At 37.1% G+C, this 24546-nt stretch overlaps 1 protein-coding gene across 1 annotated transcript in view; it reads right to left on the reverse strand.

Moving 5' to 3' along the window:
- Positions 1–24546, reverse strand: part of COG5 (component of oligomeric golgi complex 5) — a 285669-nt gene that overhangs the window by 48208 nt on the left and 212915 nt on the right. The window contains exons 13-14 of the mRNA XM_082661812.1: positions 23474–23635; positions 21393–21492 (exon numbers count right to left, since the gene is read on the reverse strand). Of these exons, the coding sequence (XP_082517938.1) occupies positions 21393–21492; positions 23474–23635 (262 nt within the window). The remainder of the gene's footprint in view (positions 1–21392; positions 21493–23473; positions 23636–24546) is intronic.

The following is a 24546-nucleotide window of genomic DNA, read 5'->3' on the forward strand; positions in this document are numbered from 1 at the left end:
ATCTCTTTTGATCTACTAATCTGTGACACAGATTAAAATAATTTTTATTTATATTTACTTATCAAATGCTTTCATCATAGATTACCTGGTTTAGAGTAAAGAATAAAAGAATTATAATTAAATATCACTTAGCTTATTATAACATGCCAATTAATCGCATTAAAAATATATACACACACACATTCACAATTAAATTACTATCTAACATCCCTGACACTAAATACAGTTTGTAATACATTAGAAATTGAATTGCATTTGAAATTCAGACATAGGCATGTTTCTGCAAATCTATATAGCAGAGGACAAATCCACAGGTTTACACAGCAATTCTTCATTTTCCTGGCATGTCAACCTAACTAAACTTCCCTGACAAATAAAATTAATTTTCTTAGGTGCTAAAACTATCAGAAAATATTTTTACGAAAATCTCGCTACACTGTATGTCAATACTTTTCTGGTTTCATAAATAAGACACACTGAACTTATACCTTAAGAAGTCAAATTCTACTTAACCTTTGTATGTGTTCACTAGTGAGTGGTGTTTTTGTGCTATTACACATCTTTATTTTAAAAGTAATTCTATCAGAGCTTCGTAGGGTATATATGGCTGCTTGCCCCTTCACTCATTAAACAGCTTTAGGTTACCATATCTCTTGAAATTTTGTGTTTCCTTTTCCTTTTCCTTTAAATTTTGATGATTTCAAGAATCCTAATCTTATTCTTAAGGTGTCAGTTTCCCCTTTTTGATCTTATCTCCCCTCATCTTGGTCTAACTTGCTGCGAAGTGGGAAGCTAGAGGACTAACCACATGCAAGCTAGGAGACTTCCCCATAAATTAAGTTTATATTTTAGTGCATGGACACTGTGACATCAATTCTAGAAGTTCAAAGGATGTTTTTAGTTCTTTTCTGGTTCTTATTTATATTTCAGACAGTTGAGTTTGTCAAATATTTGACTACTTGATAAAAAAAAGAGGTGTTACTACATATTTGTCTAACTGAAAATAAGGACAGGTACATTCAACTACAGAATAGATTCAATGGTAATGCTACATCTTGACATCAGACTAAACCTTCACACAGATCTAATATCAAAGAGATGACAACTTGAGATGGGTTCCCTTATGGACAATTAACATATAACTAAAAAGCTTGAAATCAAATCTTGTTTACAGACAAGAGGTGAGTAAAACCAGCACACAGGAATCAAATATAGCTTTGTAATTCAAAGCTGTATTGCTGAGACACCCTGTATTACTGTTAGAAGACCCTTTCATCAACCTACCTTTCTCATCAACCTCCTCTATATCTTTTCCCAAGCTCCTGTCCTTTATGTCAAAAACTCCACCTGGCACATGGGATTTGATAACTACAGTGGGTAGGGAAGGCAAACACAATTTGCTAGGAATGGATCACTTGGAGTTTTTACTTTTTTTTTTCTTCAAAGAACCTTACGCTTTTGAACAACAGATGGAGTTTCCACCTACCCATGACTGATCACTGGCTCCTAAAACACTGGCCTTGTTAATTTAACTTAGAATCATAAGTCTGTATATTAATTCTTTGAAGAAGAGAAAACGGTTCGTTGTCAGGTATACTGACCTTTTCCATTTTCCAATAATGAATACTAAGACTAATTTACTAATCAACAAGAAAACTCTTTTCATATACATATATTATAGAGAATAAGACCCCTTTGATTCAAGGTAATTTAGGTTTCATACACATTGAATTTCAAACCACAGAATTTCCGAAAGAAATAAGTTTATTACCCTTAGGGATACAGACAAACTAAAATCTCAGAATCCCACTATTAAGGCCTAAGCTAGTCAAAAATTTTTTAAAAATAATTAGTAGTTTATACATTTGTATATAGACTAGTACTTTCACAGTTTTTGAGATATAAATTCTAATGCAATTAAACCTATAATCTTGTATGCATTATTAATTTTCATAGCAAAGAAGTTCTTTATATATAGTCTAAAGGTAACTTTCAATTTAACTAGTCTTAATAATATAAAATTATTGGTTGGCCAAAAAGTTCCTTTGGGTTTTTCTGTAACATCTGATGGAAAAACCTGAACGAACTTTTTGGCCAACCCAATGTATTATTGAGCACCAAGCTAATGAGCCTCTCTCTAAATATTAATCTTAATAGCATTGTTTATAATGTCAAACCAGAAAAAAAAAGGTTAATTACCTGATTGAGAGCAATGATTATCTAAACTACAAATTTATTTTGCAAAATCTGGTGATGTCATTCTATGTTTGTGTTTGCCACAAATGACTATGACTGTCTGAGAAGTCTTTTTCTTTTTTTAACATCTTTATTGGAGTATAATTGCTTTACAACGGTGTGTTAGTTTCTGCTATATCACAAAATGAGTCAGCTATACATATACATACATCCCCATATCTCTTCCTTCCTGCGTCTTGAGAAGTCTTAAGGAAGTAGCTCTGCCATTCTGCGGTGGCCTGATTGACCTCCTTAACCCCATAACTTCCCATTCTGAGAGTGGATTTGTCAATTTCTCTGTGAAATTCCATCCACTTTGTCTTATTAGTCTGAGGCTGTGTCGTAAGGTGTATCATAATTCTTATACCCTCCTAGTAAATTGTTCTTGTTCTCATTTTATGACCACCCTCTCCCCAACCCCTAATAATGCTTTTTGCTTTAGAGTCTATTTTGCCTGCTGTTAATATAGTTATATCAGCTTTTGTCTAATTACTATTTGCCTGAAATATTTTTTCTCCAGTCTTTTACTTTCATTCTTTATATGTCCTTAGGTTCTAGGTACATCACACAAAACTAAATTTAATTATTAGTTCTATCCAACTTGAGAAATGTCACTGGCCAGTTTAGTCTATTTACATTTACTGTGATCAATGATATATTTGGAATCCATCTTACTATGAACTTTTTATATGATTTTTTTTTTTGCTTCTTTTTATTCTGTTTACTTTTCAACTTTTTACTGAACCGGTACCTTTTTTTTTTTTTTACCCATTTTCCCCATCAATTAACTTAGAATTTATACATTCTATTTCTCTTCTTTCAGTGGCATAATTAAATTGTTAAAATTCATACTCAACTTAAGTCAAAGAATCTATGGCTTTACAGTCCTCCTGAATAACACAAGCATTTTAGAATGGTTTCAAATTCATTATCCTTTCCTCATTGTAAGCTTTGATGTGGACTTGTATTTTAGGGGGTGTTTTTGTTTGCATGTCCCAAACTAGTCACTATTATTTCTTATTTTATGAGACTAAGGCTTAGAATTACCTACATATTTACCAATTGTTTGTGCTTACTATTCCTTTTTGCATTTCAATCCTTCCTTTAGAGTTAGATTTCCTCCTTCGGTGTTCAACCATGAAACGGCTTCCCTCTCACTGAGAGTGAAGGCCAAAGCCCTCACTACATCCTGCAAGGGCTGGCATGATCTAGAGTTGAGGTTAGAGTTTCAAGGATATTAGATGGGCTCACAGGAATTCTAGGAAAGCCAGAGCATTTAGTCAGTCTCTAGTCTCCCAGTATCCAGGAATCCGGGCATATAAGCAAGACTGAAAAGGCAGAGTGCTTAGAACTAGAGGCCCTGGGCAGAAGGTGCCACTTCCCCGTGATATAACCAAAGTCTGCAACTAAAACTGCTTCAAACATCTACCAGACTTCTGTTGGCTTTGAAGCCACTTGCACCTGCCTCCTCAGCCCCACTGATTGTGATCAATCCCTTTGGCTGCTAATTAAATTCTTTCTTCTGTTAAAAACGTGCGTATCGTAAAAAGTGAAACAGAGCTAACTGGAAAGTATAAACTGAAAAACAAAAGTTCTCCCTGCACATCCTTAGTCCAATCCTCCAAGGTCATACACTAACACTTTCTTGTGGTCTTCTGTTTAAAAAAGGAAAAGGAAATAGAAAAGCCTTTATAAAACAGCATTTATTTTATATATCTATCTTATTTACAGGTGGGACTACTAAATGTAGTATTTTCACCTTCTTTTTCTAGCCTAATAATATACCTTGAGACTTTTCCAAATGAGCACACAGAAATCTTCACAAGACGACAAAGTATTTCTCTCACTGATTTGTAACTAAACTCCAAACTATTAATATTTTCTTGAAGCATTTTATTTGTACGCTTAAGAAAGGAAGGAAGAGGATCTAAACTCCCCGGAGTGCAATATTCCTTGTCATTACTGTTACTCTTTTAAGGTTATTAGAATGATTACAGTTAGAAATTAGATTTCCCAACTAAATAGGATTCTTGGCAAAGATAGGGTTTATATACGTTTTGAATTAACAGAAATGAAACATCTATATGCTAAGTGAAATAAATCAAAGACAAATACTGTATGATATAATTTATACGTGGAATCTAAAAAAATATAACAAACTAGTGAATGTAACAAAAAAGAAGCAGACTAACAGATACAGAGAACAAATAAATAGTTACCAGTGGGGGTGAGGGGCAAGATAGGCGTAGGGGATTAGGAGGTACAAACTCTAACGTATAAAATAATCTACAAGGATATATTGTACAACATGGGGAATATGTTCCTTATTATGTGGGTGTAGAAGCTCTCAAATTTCATCCCTTTTTGGGAATTCACTTTTTTTATACTGTGATGCCCTAATGCATGTACACAATATTAAAAAATTAATAAATCTGTATTCTTTTTCTCCTGTTAACTTGCCTATTGTCAGTTTATTTCATAGACCCAGCCATCAAACCTAGAAGGGTGGAGGGGAAGTCTTTCTTCCCCTACATGTACATTGATTTTACAGAAGTCACATGTAATTCTAGAACAGGCTTTTGCTTTCATTGATTTTTCTCTATTGGTTTTGTTTTCAACTCTTTGATTTCTGCTCTCATCTTTATTATTTCCTTCTGTTAACTGCTACGGCGGGGGGGGGGAGGGGGGGAGGGTGGCTTCCCTGGTGGCACACTGCTTAAGAATTTGCCTGCCAATGCAGAGGACATGGGTTTTAGCCCTGGTCTGGGAAGATCCCACATTCCACGAGCAACTAAGCCCGTGCGCCACAAATATTGAGCCTGAGCTCTAGAGCCTGCGAGTCAAACTACCAAGCCCGCGTGCCACAACTACTGAAGCCCACGTGCCTAGCGGCCGTGCTCTGCAACAAGAGAAGCCACCACAGTGAGAAGCCCGCGCACCACAACAAAGACCCAACGCAGCCATAAATTAATTACTTAAATAATTAATTAAATTAGGGGGAAAAAAAAGAATCCGCCTGCTGATGCAGGGGACACAGGTTCAAGCCCTGGTCTGGGAAGATCCCACATGTCACGGAGCAACTAAGCCTGTGCGCCACAACTACTGAGCCTGTGCTCTAGAGCCCCCGAGCCCCAACTGCCTGAGCCCACATGCCACAACTACTGAACCCGCGTGCCTAGAGCCCGCGCCCCACAACAAGAGAAGCCACCACAATGAGAAGCCTGTGCACTGCAACAAAGAGTAGCCCCCGCTCACCGCAACTAGAGAAAGCTCGCGTGCAGCGACGAAGACCCAACTCAGCCAAAAAAATTATAAAGAAAATTTAAAAAGAAAATTAAACTGCTATGGATTTAATTTGTCTTCTTTTGCCCTAGTTTCTTGAGGTGGAATATTTGAACAGTAATTTGGGATCTTTTTTTTTTGCCCCCCATATAAGCATTTAATGCTGTATTTCCCTAAATTAACTGCATCCCAGGAAGTTTGATATGGTATATTGTCATGTTTATTTAATTCAAAATATATTTTTATATTTCCCTTTTGACCCAGAGATTATTTGAAAGTATGTTATTTAATTTCCAAATATTTGAGAGATTTTCCAGATATTTTTCGGTTACTTTGAGGGGAGGGGTCACAGACCTCTTTGAAACCTGTTACAACATTTTTCCAGAAAAAACTCATATAAAATAACATTTTGTAATTTCCTGGGGTTCACAGATCCCCTGAAAACCCTTCACAGAACTCCTAGATTAGCAATTCCTACCCTAAGACATTGAAAACTGATTTTTTTAAAAGGCTGTCCACAAAGGAGAAACATTTTCTGTAGCCCTATCACACTTTCCATATGTACCATTTTTTTAGGTATGTCTCAGAAAATAATCTAAATTGGCACAAGTTCATACTAGTGAGTTTAGTAAAAGTTGGCTGCCCACAAGTTAGCTGCTATGTGCTTGATACAGTAAAGGGAAAAGACAATCAGTAATTTCTAAGATGCAAATGAGTTCTTTTATACTCAAATGCACTGAATTTTAGTTTGCATCCTAACTTTTAAAAGAAAGTGTCTTTTTGTTTGTTTTGTCATTTTTTTCAAATTAAGACTGCTGTTTTTCTGCTGATAAGAGAGAGCAGGAGCACACAAGCTACAGGTAGACAGCAATACATTTTCAGCTTTTCAGCAGCTTGAAGTTACAAATATGTCATAAAATTCAGAAGAAATATGAGAACTAGCCTAGTACCTTGAAAGCTCTCAGAGGCTCCTCTGTGAAAACTGTCTTCCTCTATGGGTACTCCATTTGTCCCTGTTGTCTGGGGGTTTTATAGTTGCCCTTTCAACCATGCCTCCCTCCCGACCACTACCACCACAGCTCTGCAATTTAAAATCACGTCTAATGCTGGTGGCTCAGAGATCCCATCACACTGGATATTGCAAGAGCCAATCCCTGAGCGTGTTTTGGCTTTGGTTCCATTTGCAAGGCCATCTTGCCTCGTGTCACGCTAGGCTGATACCTATGGCAGCCCTAGGAGGTAAATATAGGTTTTCTTTCTATCTTATTTGTAAGTGTAGCTATATCTTTGTCATTATAAGTATTTGTATGACATTATAAGTATTTGTATACTAGGGAACAGGGTACTCTGAGTGAATCACAGCCTAACCCTGACTAAATGCTGACAACTTTCTCTCCCAGAAACATACTTTAAAATAGTATAATTTGAAGTATACATTAGAGAATTAAATTATATTCCTATACCTTGAAACAGGGATAAGATTATACCTTCTTGATCACTAAGATGCTTGAAAAGATATAAAAGCTCTATAGTTTTAAGATCACTTCCAATTCCGGTAAAAATGGACCAGGTAATTCAGACTAATCCTGTCAATGGCAACACCTAGAAAAGCTGAATTATATATTTAAAAAACCCTCATGGTATCAAAGTGCTAACATGGCAGTGAAAACTCATGGGGGCCTGATCCAAATGCCCAGTTTCTTTTCAAGTCTCTTATTACTTCTTGTACTTTCTGGAGTTGACATGGAAAATTCTATTTGTTTTATTTGTTCACATTCTGAAATAAAGGAAGACATAAATGAAAGTATATTTTGTAATGAAAGACATAAGGAAAAATAGGAGAGGGGAAAAATTAATATTATATGCTTGTGGTAATGTAAACAAGTTTAGGACAACAAAGATTCGAGAATACAATATATGATAAGGGAATAAATATATGTCATCAAATAAGGCCATACAGAAAAAGGCTCATAATTTTTAAAAGTAAATTAACATTAATTAAAATCATTAAGTAAATTATCATAGTAATGAATTTCTATCTTCTTTGGGCTATGAAGCTGATAGTCATATGCCATAAAAATTTCATACACACTTAGGAGTAAATATTTGCAAATCATGTATCCATACAACTCAACAGCCAAAAACCAGTCTGACTGAAAGATGGGCAGAGGATCTGAAAAGACATTTTTCAAAGAAGATACCCAGATGGCAAACAGGTACATAAAAAAGTGCTCAACATCACTAATCATCAGAGAAATGCAAATCAAAACCATAAAGAGGCATCACTTCACACCTGTTAAAATGGCTGGTAAGAAAAAGATAAGAAATAACAAGTACTGGAGAGGATGTGGAGAAAAGGGAACCCTGTGCACTGATGGTGAGAATGTAAACTGCTACAGCCACTGTGGAAAACAGTATGGAGGTTCCTCAAGAAATTAAAAACAGAACTACCGTATGATTCAGCAATCTGAAGAAAATGCAATCACTATCTGGAAAAGATATATGCACCCCTATGTTCACTGAAGCATTACTTACACTAGCCAAGATGTGGAAACAACCTAAGGGTCCATGGCAAATGAATGGATAAAGAAAATGTGGTGTATATGTATAATGGAATATTATTCAGCTACAAAAAAAGAAAGAAATCCTGCCATTTGTGACAACATGGATGGACCTTGAGGGCATTATACTAAGTAAAATAAGTCAGATAGAGGAAAACAAAAGCCTTTGATTTCACTTATATGTAGAATCTAAAAAACAAAACAAAACAAACTCATAGATACAAGAGAACAGATTGGTGGCTGCTAGAGGTGAGGGGTAAGGGGTGGGAGAAATGGGTGAAGATGGTGAAAAGGTACAAACTTCCAGTTATAAGACAGTAAGTCCAGGGATGTAATGTACAGCAGGAGGACTACAGCTAACAATACCGTATACTGAAAGTTGCTAAAAGAGAAAATCTTAAAAGTTCTCATCACAAGAAAAAAAAAAGTTAGGCTGTGCACCTGAAACTAATATAATGTTATGTGTCAACTATATCCCAATACAAACAAATATTTTAAAAATTTAATACACACTATTAGGATTCAAGAAGGGAGATTAGGCCATTGGGAATTAAAAAGAAAAGCTCATTAACTCTTTTTTTCTGTTGTCAAGTTCCCAACTTGGCTTTGTGATAGATGGCGTAATCGGCCCCAATCCTTCATCTCTTTCTGCAGCCATATCCTTTGCTATTTAGTATCGCACTGTGGCTGGGTTGCTTTGGTGAGCCACACTTACGGGGCTATTTTCTCTCTTGTGCCTCTGCCTTCACTGTGAAACCAAGCTCAGAATAGCCTGCTGCAGGATTAGAGACATGAAGAACAGAGTATTAACTATGGTTAAAGCCAGCTAGCCTAGTGTGGAGTAAACCCAGCCAAAGTCAGCCAAGTCACCTAGCTGCCCCTCACAGGCCCCAAGACGTATAAGCAATAAATGCTTATTGCATGCAACTCAGATTTTGTAGCTATTATACAACAATTTTGTGGCAACAGTTAAACAGACTTTTGAGCAGACTTTAACTGACGACTGCATTTTTAAATTTCTGCTGAAAATATTTGCTAATTACAACACCATTATTTGACATTTCTCTCTGTCTTCACTATGGCCTACTGAATCTTAGACAGCATGACTACTTACTACTGACCTGACACAGCCCCCAGAAAATCAAGCTCTTATGAGTCTGGGAAGCAAGTCAGAGAGCTGTCTTAATGAAAAGAAGGAGTGATCCTAAAATACACCAACATAAGAAGAGAGGTAACAAAGAGTGGAAAGCTGTCTGAAGAATCAAGAGGGTAGGTAACCCAAAGGATCAGTGTATTTGTATTACAGCTAAAGTGCGTTTGGTTCAAGAGAATCTACCGATACGTTTCCTCTGCTTGCGCCTAACATAAAAACTCTTCCAAGTGATTTCATATTTTTTTAAAAATCTTCTACTTGAATGTTAATAACACAGGCTATTACCATATGATATTATATGGAGCAGTATCCAAGTAGACGACATTTAAACCTGCATTAAACAATCCTTTTAAAACTAAAAAAGTTAAACTCCTATGTTTCTATATCATCATTTAAATATCACACATGCAGGTTTTCTTCCATTATAAGAATGTCAAGTCTCTAAACTACTTGTTAATTATACAAAGAATAAAGTGTATATTTACAAAGCTTTTAAAAAACCCTACTGTCGTCTAGATTTACTGACCTCATCATACACAGCTACTGACCTGCTCAGAAGCTGAAACCTCCCCTTAAATGTCATCCTTATTATTGTTTCAAATGGTCTGCAATCTAATTAAATGCCAATCCACTTTTTCACAATTTATAACATTTGACATTTATATTGGGATTCTATATGTCATGCCCAGAAACCATCAGATAATAGTTATTATTAGAAAATGCCCTAACAATGTACCTTTTAAAAGGAATACTTACTAGTATTGTTTGCCTATAATTTTGTTATCACAGAAGTTTGTAAGCCTATATATTACCAAGGTATCGCAATAATTCCCTTATATAATACTTTAATTTTCTTTTAACATATAGAGAACAAGGAAAACACTGATTCAAACTTGTGGTTGCAAGGTCTAGTGACATGTTCTACTAAAGTTCACATTTCAGAACTATACAAATTACCAATATATCACCATTATATAATCAATTTGTTCAATCATAAAATATTATGATATATACATCTATAGGTGTGTGTGTGTGTGCATTTGGAATATAAAATTCTACTTAGTAAATTAATTATAACTTCACAGCTGCTGTCAAGACAAACAAGTAAGAATTCTTAAATGAAGACAGTCTAAAAAAACACTGATCTCATTTTCACGAAAGAGCACCTTGGAAACATACTAAATTAAATACATGTTAAGGAAGTAAACCCTAAGACTTATAACTCACATGTGCGAATTCAAGGCTAAATCCCTGTTATTTCTAAATTAAATCACTAAACCATCTAAACATCTGCTACCATCTGAATGTTCGTACCCTCCGCCCACCAATTCATACGTTGAAACCTAATGCCCCAGGTGGCGGGAGTCTTTGGCAGCTGATTAGGTTATGAGGGCAGAGCACTCATGAATGGGATTTGTGCCCTTATAAGAGACGCTTGAGAAGGCCCCCTTGCCCCTTCTACACTGTGAGCTCACAGAATAAAGACAGCCATCTATGAACCAAGAAAGGGGCTCTCACCAAATACCTAATCTGCTGACGCCTTGATCTTGGACTTGCCAGCCTCCAGAACTGTGAGAAATAAATTGCTGTTGTTTATAAGTCACCCAGTTTAGGGCATTTTGTTACAGTAGCCCGAATGGACTAAGACACTATCCATTAAGAATAGAGAAGTAAACTATGATACGTAAGTATACTATGCATGTATTAAAATAGCAAATATAGATCTCTATGTTATATTGTAAAGTGGGTAAGTAAATCACAAAACAATACTACTTAAGTAAAGAAAGAAAGATGTATTTGTGTTGTGGTACAAGAGAGTTTTTTTGTTTGTTTGTTTGTTTGTTTTTGTACGCAGGCCTCTCACTGTTCTGGCCTCTCCCGTTGCAGAGCACAGGCTCCGGACGCAGGCCCAGGGGCCATGGCTCACGGGCCCAGCCACTCCGCGGCATGTGGGATCTTCCAGGACCGGGGCACGAACCCGTGGCCCCTGCATCGGCAGGCGGACTCTCAACCACTGCGCCACCAGGGAAGCCCAACAAGAGAGTTTTAAAGCTTGGTCTAGACTCAAATCGGAGTCTGAATGCTAGTTTCAAGACTTGCCTGCCGGCATTGCACTTTTAGGAGTCTATATCGGCCAGGCTACTAAGCTTTCTCAGCCTGAATTCCCACTTTGTAGTGGCGGATATCGATACTTCCATTTCAAGGGTTGTTGTGAGATAAACGAGATAATACATTTTAATGCCTTGGCACAATCCAAGCAACTATAGATGTTTAATAATGGTAGTTATTTTTACGACCCTATCCTAACCTTAAAAAATGAATTCTCGGGCTTCCCTGGTGGCACAGTGGTTGGGAGTCCGCCTGCCGATGCAGGGGACGTGGGTTCGTGCCCTGGTCTGGGAAGATCCCATATGCCGCGGAGCGGCTGGGCCCGTGAGCCACGGCCACTGGGCCGGCGCGTCCGGAGCCTGTGCTCCGCAACGGGAGAGGCCATGGCAGTGAGAGGGCCGCATACCATTAAAAAAAAAAAAAAAAAAAAGAATTCTCTGGTACCATTTAAGAGTCAGAAAGAAGGATGTAAGGATTTGTCCCTATAGAGCTTTAGGTTTTTATGACATAACTCTGGTGATTAATAACAAAGAAGACTTAGAAAAACCAATACATGTGTAATGATAAAATAATTTCAGATTATTATAAACAAATATATGTACTATGTATATAACTCATATATGTTTTATTCTACTATATCCTAAGACATTCAAATAATAAGGTTGAAAAGAAAAACATACAGCTTTTTTAGGCATATGAAAGAATATATCCAAAAACACATAGTGAGTTTAGATGGTCATAAAGATGGTCTACACAAAGGATCAACTTGAGAAATCCTTTTACCATCCTTTCTCCTGATGTGAACTAAAGCTATAGTTAAGCATGTTAAATGTTCCGATAGCCAAGAAACTTCCACAACTAACATTTGGGAAAATAAATTTAGGATTCTGGAAAGCTGCTCATTCTACATTTCAAGTTTTGTATTTTCAAGTTGCCCTTTTAAAAAACACACTGTTGTTAAAATTCTAGCTTTCCTTTATTTCACAGCTTAAACATTCATTAATGATATGATTTCTGTTACTTTTCAACCTTGTGGACTTGAGACTTAAATATCTCACCTACAGAAAGAACTGTCCCTTTATAGACTTACACCAAATTTCAACTAAACATTTCCACTTACAGATAGAGTAGATATTCTACTTTAAAACATGTTTCAGGGCTTCCCTGGTGGCGCAGTGGTTGGGGGTCCACCTGCCGATGCAGGGGACATGGGTTCGTGCCCCAGTCCGGGAGGATCCCACGTGCCGTGGAGCGGCAGGGCCCGTGAGCCATGGCCGCTGGGCCAGCGCGTCTGGAGCCTGTGCTCCGCAGCGGGAGAGGCCACAGCAGTGAGAGGCCCGCGTACGGCAAAAAAAAAAAAAAAGAAAAAAAAGAAAAACATCTTTCAATCTTTCTCTCACTAAAGATTTAACACTTGGCTATTTTCTTCTAAATGTTTTCAGTGAAATAATTATAAAGGAAGAGGAATATGGTAAGATCAAAGAACAAAACGTGTCAAATTTAAAAACATAGAGGAGGGGCAGAAAGTGTTATTAATAGCCAAAACACAAGAGATGAACATTAGAAGTTACTTGTCATTACTCAATAATATTTAAAATAATAAACATATGATGCTGTTTGAACTGTTATTTAATGCTTAGGCTTTCTTTAAACACTAAAATGAAAGCAGAAAAGTAAAACGACCTTAAAAAAATTCACTTAAAAAAAAAAAAATTTTAAGAAACTGTGAACCAAGATGGCGGAGTAGAAGGACATGCTCTCACTCCCTCTTGTGAGAACACCAGAATCATAACTAGCTGCTGGACAATCATCAACAGGAAGACACTGGAACTCATCAAAAAAGATACCCTCACATCCAAAGACAAAGGAGAAGCCACAATGAGACGGTAGGAGGGGCACAATCACAGCAAAATCAAATCCCATAACTGCTGGGTGGGTGACTCACAGACTGGAGAACACTTATACCACAGAAGTCCACCCACTGGAGTGAAGGTTCTGAGCCCCACGTCAGGCTTCCCAACCTGGGGGTCTGGCAATGGGAAGAGGAATTTGTAGAGAATCAGAGTTTGAAGCTGTAAGGCCAACTGGCCCGAAGCAGGGGAACACAATCAGATTCACCGGTTGCATCAGAACGAAATTCTCCAGACCACCCAGTTCCAGAAACTGCCCTGGAGACATTCCGGACCACCCAGTTCCAGAAACTAACCTGGGGACTTTGAAACCAGCCCAGCCTTCCCGCCTTTCAAGGGGCGGGACTAACGGTCCCCCAGGATACCCGAAAAGACCACCAAATAAGGAATACCCTGCGCCCTCCCAGATTCACCACACCCCTTTCCCTTCTTCCCCTATAAAATCTTGCCCAACCCTCGCCCCGGCGCGACTTCTCTGGCCCCCTTTCTCTCGGACCAGTGAACCTCGCCCGGGAGCGCTCCCTAATAAAGCTCACTTGAAGCCTTCCCCTGTTTCGTGATGCCGTTTGTTAAGATCCGACCTTACAGAAGCCTAGTGGGATTTGACTGCAGGACTTCGACAGGACTGGAGGAAACAGAGACTCTAGGAGAGCACACACAAAGTAGTGTGCGCATTGGGACCCAGGGGAAGGAGCAATGACCCCAGGGGAGACTGAACCAGACCTACCTGCTAGTGTTGGAGGGTCTCCTGAAGAGGCAGGGGGTGGCTGTGGCTCACTGTGGGGACAAGGACACTGGCAGCAGAAGTTCTGGGAAGTACTCCTTGGCGTGAGCTCTCCCAGAGTCTGCCATTAGTCCCACCAAAGAGCCCAGGTAGGCTCCACTGTTGGGTTGCCTCAGGCCAAACAACCAAGAGGGAGGGAACTCAGCCCCACCCATCAGCAGTCAAGTGGATTAAAGTTTTACTGAGCTCTGTCCACCCACCACCAGTCCCTCGCATCAGGAAACCTGCACAAGCCTCTTAGACAGCCTCACCCACCAGAGGGCAGAAAGCAGAAGCAAGAACTACAGTCCTGCAGCCTGTGGAACAATAACCACATTCACAGAACGACAGACAAGATGAAAAGGCAGAGGGCTATGTACCAGATGAAGGAACAAGATAAAACCACAGAAAAACAACTAAATGAAGTGGAGATAGGCAACATTCCAGAAAAAGAATTCAGAATAATGATAGTGAAGATGATCCAGGACCTCAGAAATACAAAGGAGGCAAAGATCGAGAAGATGTAAGAAATGTTTAACAAAGACCTAGAAGAATTAAAGAGCAAACAAACAGAGATGAACAATACAATAACTGAAATGAAAACTACACTAGAAGGAATCAATAGCAGAATAACTGAGGCAGAAGAACGGAGAAGTGACCTGAAAGACTGAATGGTGGAATTCACTGCTGTGGAACAGAATAAAGAAAAAAAAATGAAAAGAAATGAAGACAGCCTAAGAGACCTCTGGGACAACATTAAAGGCAACAACATTCACATTATAGGGGTCCCAGAAGTAGAAGAGAGAGAGAAAGGACCTGAGAAAATATTTGAAGAGATTATAGTTGAGAACTTCCCTAACATGGGAAAGGAAATAGCCACCCAAGTCCAGGAAGCACAGAGAGTCCCATACAGGATAAACCCAAAGAGAAACAAACCAAGACACATAGTAATCAAACTGGCAAAAATTAAAGACAAAGAAAAATTATTGAAAGCAGCAAGGGAAAAATGACAAATAACATACAAGGGAACTCCCATAAGATTAACAGCTGATTTCTTAGCAGAAACTCTACAAGCCAGAAGGGAGTGGCATGATATACTTAAAGTGATGAAAGGCAAGAACCTACAGCCAAGATTACTCTACTCAGCAAGGATCTCATTCAGATTCAATGGAGAAATCAAAAGCTTTACAGAAAAGCAAAAGCTAAGAGAATTCAGCACCACCAAACCAGCTCTACAACAAATGCTAAAGGAACTTCTCTCAGTGGGAACACAAGAGAAGAACCTACAAAAACAAACCCCAAACAATTAAGAAAACGGTAATAGGAACATATATATCAATAATTACCTTAAATGTGAATGGATTAAATGCTCCAACCAAAAGACACAGGCTTGCTGAATGGATTCAAAAACAAGACCCATATATATGCTGTCTACAAGAGACCCACTTCAGATCTAGGGACACATACAGACTGAAAGTGCGGGGATGGAAAAACATATCCCATGCAAATGGAAATCAGAAGAAAGCTGGAGGAGCAATACTCGTATCAGATAAAATAGACTTTAAAATAAAGAATGTTACAAGAGACAAGGAAGGACACTACATAATGATCAACGGATCAATGCAAGAAGAAGATATAACAATTATAAATATGTACGCACCCACCACAGGAGCACCTCAATACATAAGGTAACTGCTAACAGCTGTAAAACAGGAAATCAACAGTAACACAATAATCGTGGGGGACTTTAATACCTCACTTACACCAATGGACAGATCAATCAAAATGAAAATAAATAAGGAAACAGAAGCTTTAAATGACACAACAGACCAGGTAGATTTAATTGATATTTATAGGACATTCCATCCAAAAACAACAGAATACACTTTCTTCTCAAGTGTGCACGGAACATTCTCCAGGATAGACCACATCTTGGGTCACAAATCAAGTCTCAGTAAATTTAAGAAAACTGAAATCATATGAAGCATCTTTTCTGACCACAACGCTATGAGATTAGAAATGAATTACAGGGGAAAAAACATAAAAAACACAAACACATGGAGGCTAAACACTACGTTACTAAATAACCAAGAGATCACTGAAGAAATCAAAGAGGAAATCAAGAAATACCTAAAGACAAATGACAATGAAAACGTGACAATCTAAAACCTACAGGATACAGCAAAAGCAGTTCTAAGAGGGAAGTTTATAGCTATACAGGCCTACCTCAAAAAACAAGAACAATCTCAAATAAATAATCTAATCTTACACCTAAAGGAACTAGAGAAAGAAGAACAAACAAAACCCAAAGTTAGAAGAAGGAAAGAAATCATAAAGATCAGAGCAGAAATAACTGAAATAGAAACAAAGAAAACAATAGCAAAGATAAATAAAACTAAAAGCTGGTTCTTTGAGAAGATAAACAAAATTGATAAACCGTTAGCCAGGCTCATCATGAAAAAGAGGGAGAGGACTCCAATCAATAAAATTGGAAATGAAAAAGGAGAGGTTACAACAGACACCACAGAAATACAAAGCATCCTAAGAGACTACTACAGGCAACTCTATGCCAATAAAATGGACAACCGGGAAGAAATGGAAAAATTCTTAGAAAGGTATAACCTTCTAAGACTGAACCAGGAAGAAATAGAAAATAGGAACAGACCAATCTCAAGTAGTGAAGTTGCAACTGTGATTAAAAATCTTCCAACAAACAAAAGTCCAGGACCAGATGGCTTCACAGGTGAATCCTATCAAACATTTAGGGAAGAGCTAACATCCGTCTTTCTCAAACTCTTCCAAAAAACTGCAGAGGAAGGAACATTCCCAAACTCATTCTATGAGGCCACCACCACCCTGATACCAAAACCAGACAAAGATACTGCAAAAAAAGAAAATTACAGACCAATATCACTGATGAATATAGATGCAAAAATCCTCAACAAAATACTAGCAAACAGAATCCAACAACACATTAAAAGGATCATACACCATGATCAAGTGGATTTATCCCAGGGATGCAAGGATTCTTCAATACATGCAAATCAATCAATGTGATACACCATATTAACAAACTGAAGAAGAAAAACCATATGATCATCTCAATAGATGCAGAAAAGCTTTAGACAAAATTCAACACCCACTTATGATAAAAACTCTCCAGAAAGTGGGCAAAGAGGGAACCTACCTCAACATAATAAAGGCCATATACGACAAACCCACAGCAAACATCATTCTCAATGGTGAAAAACTTGAAAGCATTTCCACTAAGATCAGGAACAAGACAAGGATGTCCACTCTCACAACTATTATTCAATACAGTTTTGGAAGTCCTAGCCTCAGCAATCAGAGAAGAAAAAGAAATAAAAGGAATACAAATTGGAAAAGAAGAAGTAAAACTGTCACTGTTTGCAGATGACATGATACTATACATAGAGAATCCTAAAGATGCCACCCGAAAACTACTAGAGCTAATCAGTGAATTTGGTAAAGTTGCAGAATACAAAATTAATGCACAGAAATCCCTTGCATTCCTATACACTAATGATGAAAAATCTGAAAGAGAAATTAAGGAAACACTCCCATTTACCACTGCAACAAGAAGAATAAAATACCTAGGAATAAACCTACCTAGGGAGACAAAAGACCTGTATGCAGAAAACTGTAAGACACTGATGAAAGAAATCAAAGATGATACCAACAGATGGAGAGATATACCATGTTCTTGGATTGGAAGAATCAATATTGTGAAAATGACTATACTACCCAACGCAATCTACAGATTCAATGCAATCCCTATCAAATTACCAATGGCATTTTTTTTATGGAAGTAGAACAAAAAATCTTAAAATTTGTATGGAGACACAAAGACCCCGAATAGCCAAATTAGTCTTGAGGGAAAAGAACAGAGCTGGAGGAATCAGACTCCCTGACTTCAGACTACACTACAAAGCTACAGTAATCAAGACAATATGGTACTGGCACAAAAACAGAAACATAGATCAATGGAACAAGATAGAAAGCCCAGAGGTAATAAACCCATGCACCTATGGACAACTAATTTATGACAAAGGAGGCAAGGATATACAATGGAGAAAAGACAGTCTCTTCAATAAGTGGTGCTGGGAAAACTGGACAGCTACATGTAAAAGAATGAAATTAGAACACTCCCTAACACCATACACAAAAATAAACTCAAAATGAATTAGAGACCTAAATGTACGACCGGACACTATAAAACTCTTAGAGGAAAACATAGGAAGAACACTCTTTGACATAAAGCACAGCAAGATCTTTTTTGATCCACCTCCTAGAGTAATGGAAATAAAAACAAAAATAAACAAATGGGACCTAATGAAACTTAAAAGCTTTTGTGCAGCAAAGGAAACCATAAACAAGACGAAAAGACAACCCTCAGAATGGGTGAAAATATTTGCAAACGAATCAACGGACAAATGATTTATCTCCAAAATATATAAATATCTCATGCAGCTCAATATTAAAAAAACAAACAACCCAATCCAAAAATGGGCAGAAGACCTAAACAGACCTTTCTCCAAAGAAGACGTACTGATGGCCAAGAAGCACATGAAAAGATGCTCAACATCACTAATTATTAGAGAAATGCAAATCAAAACTACAAAGAGGTATCACCTCACACCAGTTAGAATGGGCATCATCAGAAAATCTACAAACAACAAATACTGGAGAGGGTGTGGAGAAAAGGGAACCCTCTTGCACTGTTGGTGGGCATGTGAACTGATACAGTCACTATGGAGAACAGTATGGAGGTTCCTTAAAAAACTGAAAATAGAATTACCATATGATCCAGCAATCCCAATACTAGGCATATACCCAGCGAAAACAACAATTCAAAAAGACTCATGCGGGCTTCCCTGGTGATGCAGTGGTTGAGAGTCCGCCTGCCGATGTAGGGGACATGGGTTCGTGCCCCGGTCCAGGAAGTTCCCACATGCCGTGGAGCGGCTAGGCCTGTGAGTCATGGCCGCTGAGCCTGCATGTCCAGAGCCTGTGCTCCGCAACAGGAGAGGCCACAACAGTGAGAGGCCTGCGTATCGAAAAAAAGAAAAAAAAAAAGACTCATGCACCCAATGTTCATTGCAGCAATATTTACAACAGCCAGGTCATGGAAGTAAACTAAATGCCAATCGACAGAAGAATGGATAAAGAAGATGTGGTACATATATACAATGGAATATTACCCAGCCATAAAAAGGAACGAAATTGGGTCTTTGTTGAGACGTGAATGGATCTAGGGACTGTCATACAGAGTGAAATAAGTCAGAAAGAGAAAAACAAATATTGTATATTAACGCATATACGTGGAACCTAGAAAAATGGTACAGATGAACCGGTTTGCAGGGCAGAAATTGAGACACAGTTGTAGAGAACAAATGTATGGACACCAAAGGGGGAATGTGGCTGAGGGGTGGTGGTGGTGGTGTGATGAATTGGGCAACTGGAATTGACACGTATACAGTGATGTGTATAAAATGGATGACTAATAAGAACCTGCTGTGTAAAAAAAAAAAATGTGATCAAATGTATTCTATTGGAATGAATCAAACGTAGACCATGTTTACTGTCTAAAAAACAAAATTTTAAGTCCGGAACTTTCTGTTACCCTTTAGCATTGTAGCATGGTAGGCCTGAGTAATTTAGGGTCACAGACTATTTGACCAACAGCATCAATTCAATCCAATGTTTTTGATATATTTTAATTTTGTTAAAGCCTTTTGCCACCACTGCCTTAACTGAAGTCACATGTTACATTTACCACTGCCCCTGCCTGACACAGAAGAGTGATATATTTTCCATACATATGCTGGCTCTTCTTTATAATGTTGTTTTCAGGTGGGACCATCTCATAAGGATATTTTTTTCCTGACACTTCCAGTAATTACACTGAACTAACTCTACTGGATATAATACCGAATTTCATTTATAGCAATAAACCATGTTTTTCAAAGTAATAAGTATCATAATAAAGCTTCTATAAAAAAAAGTTTGAGAGAAAAATTAGTCATCTAATTATCTACAAAGAGCTTCCATGGTCTCTGTAGGGCCAGTTTTCAATAAACAAAGTTAAAAAAAAAAGATGCTTCTAAATTATTTGTCAAGACTGCAAGAATAATTGAGTAGAAAATAGCACCATATTAATATGCAAACACAATGGAGCCATCCATTGGAAGTGAAAGCAGGAAGTCTCATGAAATGATTGTTAGCACCAAGGATTATTTTATGCAAATTCCTTAAGTTCAATTTGTTACCAACCTACTCTAAAAATTATTCCAGAACCAACTAGAACTACTAGGATATAGGTAAAGCCAGATTACAACTGACCCTTGAACACATGGGTTTGAACTGGGAGGGTTCACTTACCTGCAGATTTTTTTCAGTAGTAAATAATACAGTACTACATGATCCGCAGTTGGTTGAATCCACCGACACGGAAGGGATGACAAGGAGAAACTACGAATACCGAGAGCTGACTATCAATTACACATGGATTTCTGACTGCAGGGAGGGTAGGTACCCCAACCCCCAAGTTGTTCAAGAGTCAACTGTACTTCATTTTACAATGTTTCAATTGGAGCAGTCAGGGAACCCAAACAACAACAACAACAAAACATGGTTAGCTATCCGTATAATGACAGTAGAGATACCACATTTTGGCACATTCTCTAAAATTAGTCCATCAATGACAGTTAAAGATGTACTAAAGCCCTACTCCTTGGATTTCAGTTAGCATACATATCTACTAGTTAAATATGTATGCTTAACTTTAAAACATTAATGTAGAGAATTAAAATTATGATTCAGGCATGCAGCTATTATTTTAAATATATGCAAACAGCTGTTTCAAAAAGAGTAATTTTGGAGCTAAACTTCCAGTCTAGGGCTCGAACCTTTAGAAAGTAAATCAACATCTTTCTTTTACAGTTTTAAGCACTTCACTTCCTCCAATCATTTTCTAATGGTTCAAGTCAATTTCACACTAAGTAACAGCACATGAATGATATCTGCGGTGAGGGGTCTCATGACAGGAAATTTGATCAATCTGAAATAATTACACTTAAAAATATATATAATTTAGCCCATAAAGTGGCACATGCATTTTTTTAAAAGTCTTATAAAACCTGCCTGCATTTTTTAAGTGTAGCAATGGTAGGAGGGCCAATTTTTAAGAGGTAACATTTTTTTCTGGTTTAAATTCATAAGAAAGTTTCAAAAATTCACTATAAAATTTTCCAGTAAATTAATATTCAGTCAATTCAATATTTATAGTTAGTCAAGTACTGTATAATTAGTAATTTTAAACAAAATCATTAAAGTTTACAGAAGGGACTATCACTTACCAGCTGCTCTGATTTTACACCATACAACTTGATGGTCTTTGCCACGTTTTTTGACACAGCTAATGTGAGGTCTGCATCAACAGCAGCTACATTTAGTTCACTGGAGAAAACAAAAACAGACTTTAATTATTAGCAACACAGTTCATCAACAAAGTAAAGAGCAACATATAAACCTAATCCCAATAAACAATGTGGTGATTTTTTTTAATAGATTTTACTGGTTGCCTCCAAGAACTGATGGATTGCACTGTTTCATTTTCCCTCCTAAATTCAGCATTAGGAAAAAGTGCTCTAAGAATGTCTGGTTAATGACCAGTTTCTCATTAATAAATGCATGTCATGTGTGAGTTCAGGCTGTGATTAAGAGAGTAAATTGTGTGCAGATTTTTCAAGTAGCACTCTTGTTAATACTGATAAGTGCAATTAGAGACACTGCATGTCACAGACATCTGCAAGGAAATGACAGCTCTTGAATGGAAATAGTAACCTTGGAAGGACAAAGGCTAAAAATATAAATTACACGATACATAAAGATACTCAGTTTCTGTAGAAATTATGCCAATTCATGCTATTTTGATAAAATAGCTTTTTAAATATATCAAAAGCATAACAAGGATTTAACTTGATATTTTAAAAATTTGGATTCTTAAAGTATTTCTCTGTCATGCTTATTTTCAATTTAACATTGGATTAATTGGGACATTTGAGGTAATTGCAAAAAAAAGTATTTACAAAGACCATGGAAAGTTAACTTTTTTAAAGTTAATTTTTAATTAAGAGTTAAAAATTGCATGAAAATGCATATACAAGTAGAAAAGCAAGAAAAGTAATTATTGTCTCTCAAGTAGCAGAATAAATCTTGGCACTTATCAGGTTGCCTTTATGAAGAAAGTGAAGGACTTTAAAACAACATTAGTGCTTACTATGTGTGACAAAAATGCCCTTTCATATACCAGTGAGACATAATTTTATTAAAGTTCACTTTCACATTCTATTAAACAATGGCATAAGTATGCTTCTTCAAGTCCCACCTTACAATTGATCACAGCATTGTCAAACTGCACCGGGGAATGGGTGCAGTCCATAAACAGGTAACATGTCCATAAACAGGTAAAGAGATCAAGTTCAATCCATGACCAGTTTTGTCACTACCGTATGAAACAAATAACGGAGACATTAGGGTATAAACGTCTTCAGTCAGGACTTTGGAAAGTCAAGATAACTGTGGAAAGATTTAGGATCAAGATGCTGGGCAATTTCAATGCTGTATTTAGATAGATATGCATATTATACCTGTGGCTTTTTAGTTGTACTCTCACATGTCTCAGAATCACCATCTTCAAATTTGTAATCTAAAAGAATCTAGACTTTTATACCTTGGTTCTATATTGCCTAACTACTAATTTTACTCCTCAAAATGTTCACCTATAAATAAATGTATAGACCTACTGTTACGACAACTTGTTATTATGACAGGAACTGAGACAGTCTCAACTGCAGATTAACCTGGGGGGTCCGTAAAATGTCTAAAAGCAACAGTATAATACATTGTCCGCAACCATTCAGGTTGCACAACCATATCCTCTGCTAGGATATCTTCCCTTTTGAGAGTTTTAAAAGCTGTCACATTCACTTAGAAAGCTTAAAATAGCAAACACAAGTAGACTAATCAGGATTATAATCCTTGTACGCCATGAAGTACTTTCTGGATTTAAGATAAAAAAAAGCTGATCTCCATGCTTTAGCTTCTCAATTTGTAAAATTTTTTAATATTAACTTTCCTACGTAATATCAGAAATTTACTATGGCATAAAGAATTAGGTTGTTTTACTTTGTATCCTTGACAAGATACAGAATAATGATAATTGACTATTTTTAGACTGTATTTAAATGGTTTTATTAATTGGAATCTCAAGTATTGATACTTACTACATGTGCACTCACTCAATGCAAAACTCTTGGTTTAATTTCCAGACTAATTCTTTGAATGATTTGAGATAAATTAAAGATGTACTGCCATTATACATCACTAACAAATGTGGCAGGCATTTTGCGGCATGCCGCTACATGAAAATACATACCTTGCTATAGTTTTAATGATACCTTCAAGTTCATCGGCAGAAGGAGGATTACGACCACCAGGGGGAAAAACCAAGTTGATCGGATCAAAGAGTCGAGATAAGGATTTTGATAGATAAGCAGCCTCATAGGGTTGTAGTGAGTCTTTCAAAGCCTTTCCGGGACTGTGGGAACAAAGTTTATTAAAAATGAACTTAAATTATACAAAACTAAGTGCTAGTGTATCAGGTTGTAAATGCCTTTCTTAAAAACATATCTCCTATATAAAATGTAACTCTATATGAAGAAAAGAAAAAATTTTGTTTAAAAATGTATAAATATATTTACATAATCAAATGCTTATTAAGAACTAAACATTTTAATTTATACATAATTCCTGGGCATAAATGTTATATAATATGCACCAGTACCTACTGTAGTAAGTTTGTCGCTTAAAACTAAAGGAGTAACACTGTAAAATCTTATTAATTCTAATGGGGCCATGCCTTCACTTAGCATGTTTCTATAGAGTATACAAGAGAGGCAAGTCTGCAGAGACCTGCTCCCACAAGCTCAACCCTTTTCACACACAACAGCTGCCCTCTCATAAGCTCAGTGCCTAAGAGGGAAGTATACAGGTGCAGGTTTTCATCAGCCTTCTGATGCCAAAACTGATACTAACAAGAATGAGGACAAAATAAAAAGTGCTTGTGCAAGTCCCACAATCACCCAAATACTCCTAATTGTAGTTCTAAGTTAATTTGTTTTACAACATTCTTCACAAACTAAAATTTAGCCTACTAAACACTTCTTTCCTCCTCAGTCCTCCTATGTCTTCAGTTATTTCTGTTGATTTTCATTTACTTGTCCAACTATTGGATCTTGTATTTTACCTCTGACAATTACTATCAAATACCTATAACCATATAATTAACTCTGTATCTTCTCACATCACCCCTGTTTATGATCCTTCTACTGGCCTTTCCATTATCTTAAACAAACAAACAAAAACAAATCCCCCTTAATCCTAAATGTTCATTTTGAAAACATCTGACCTACTCCTTCAGGTATAGGAAACTTGGCTCTCTCCTTTTCC

The sequence above is a fragment of the Grampus griseus genome (genome assembly GCF_964374135.1).
Source record: "Grampus griseus genome assembly, chromosome: 9".
Taxonomy (NCBI): Eukaryota; Metazoa; Chordata; class Mammalia; order Artiodactyla; family Delphinidae; genus Grampus; species Grampus griseus.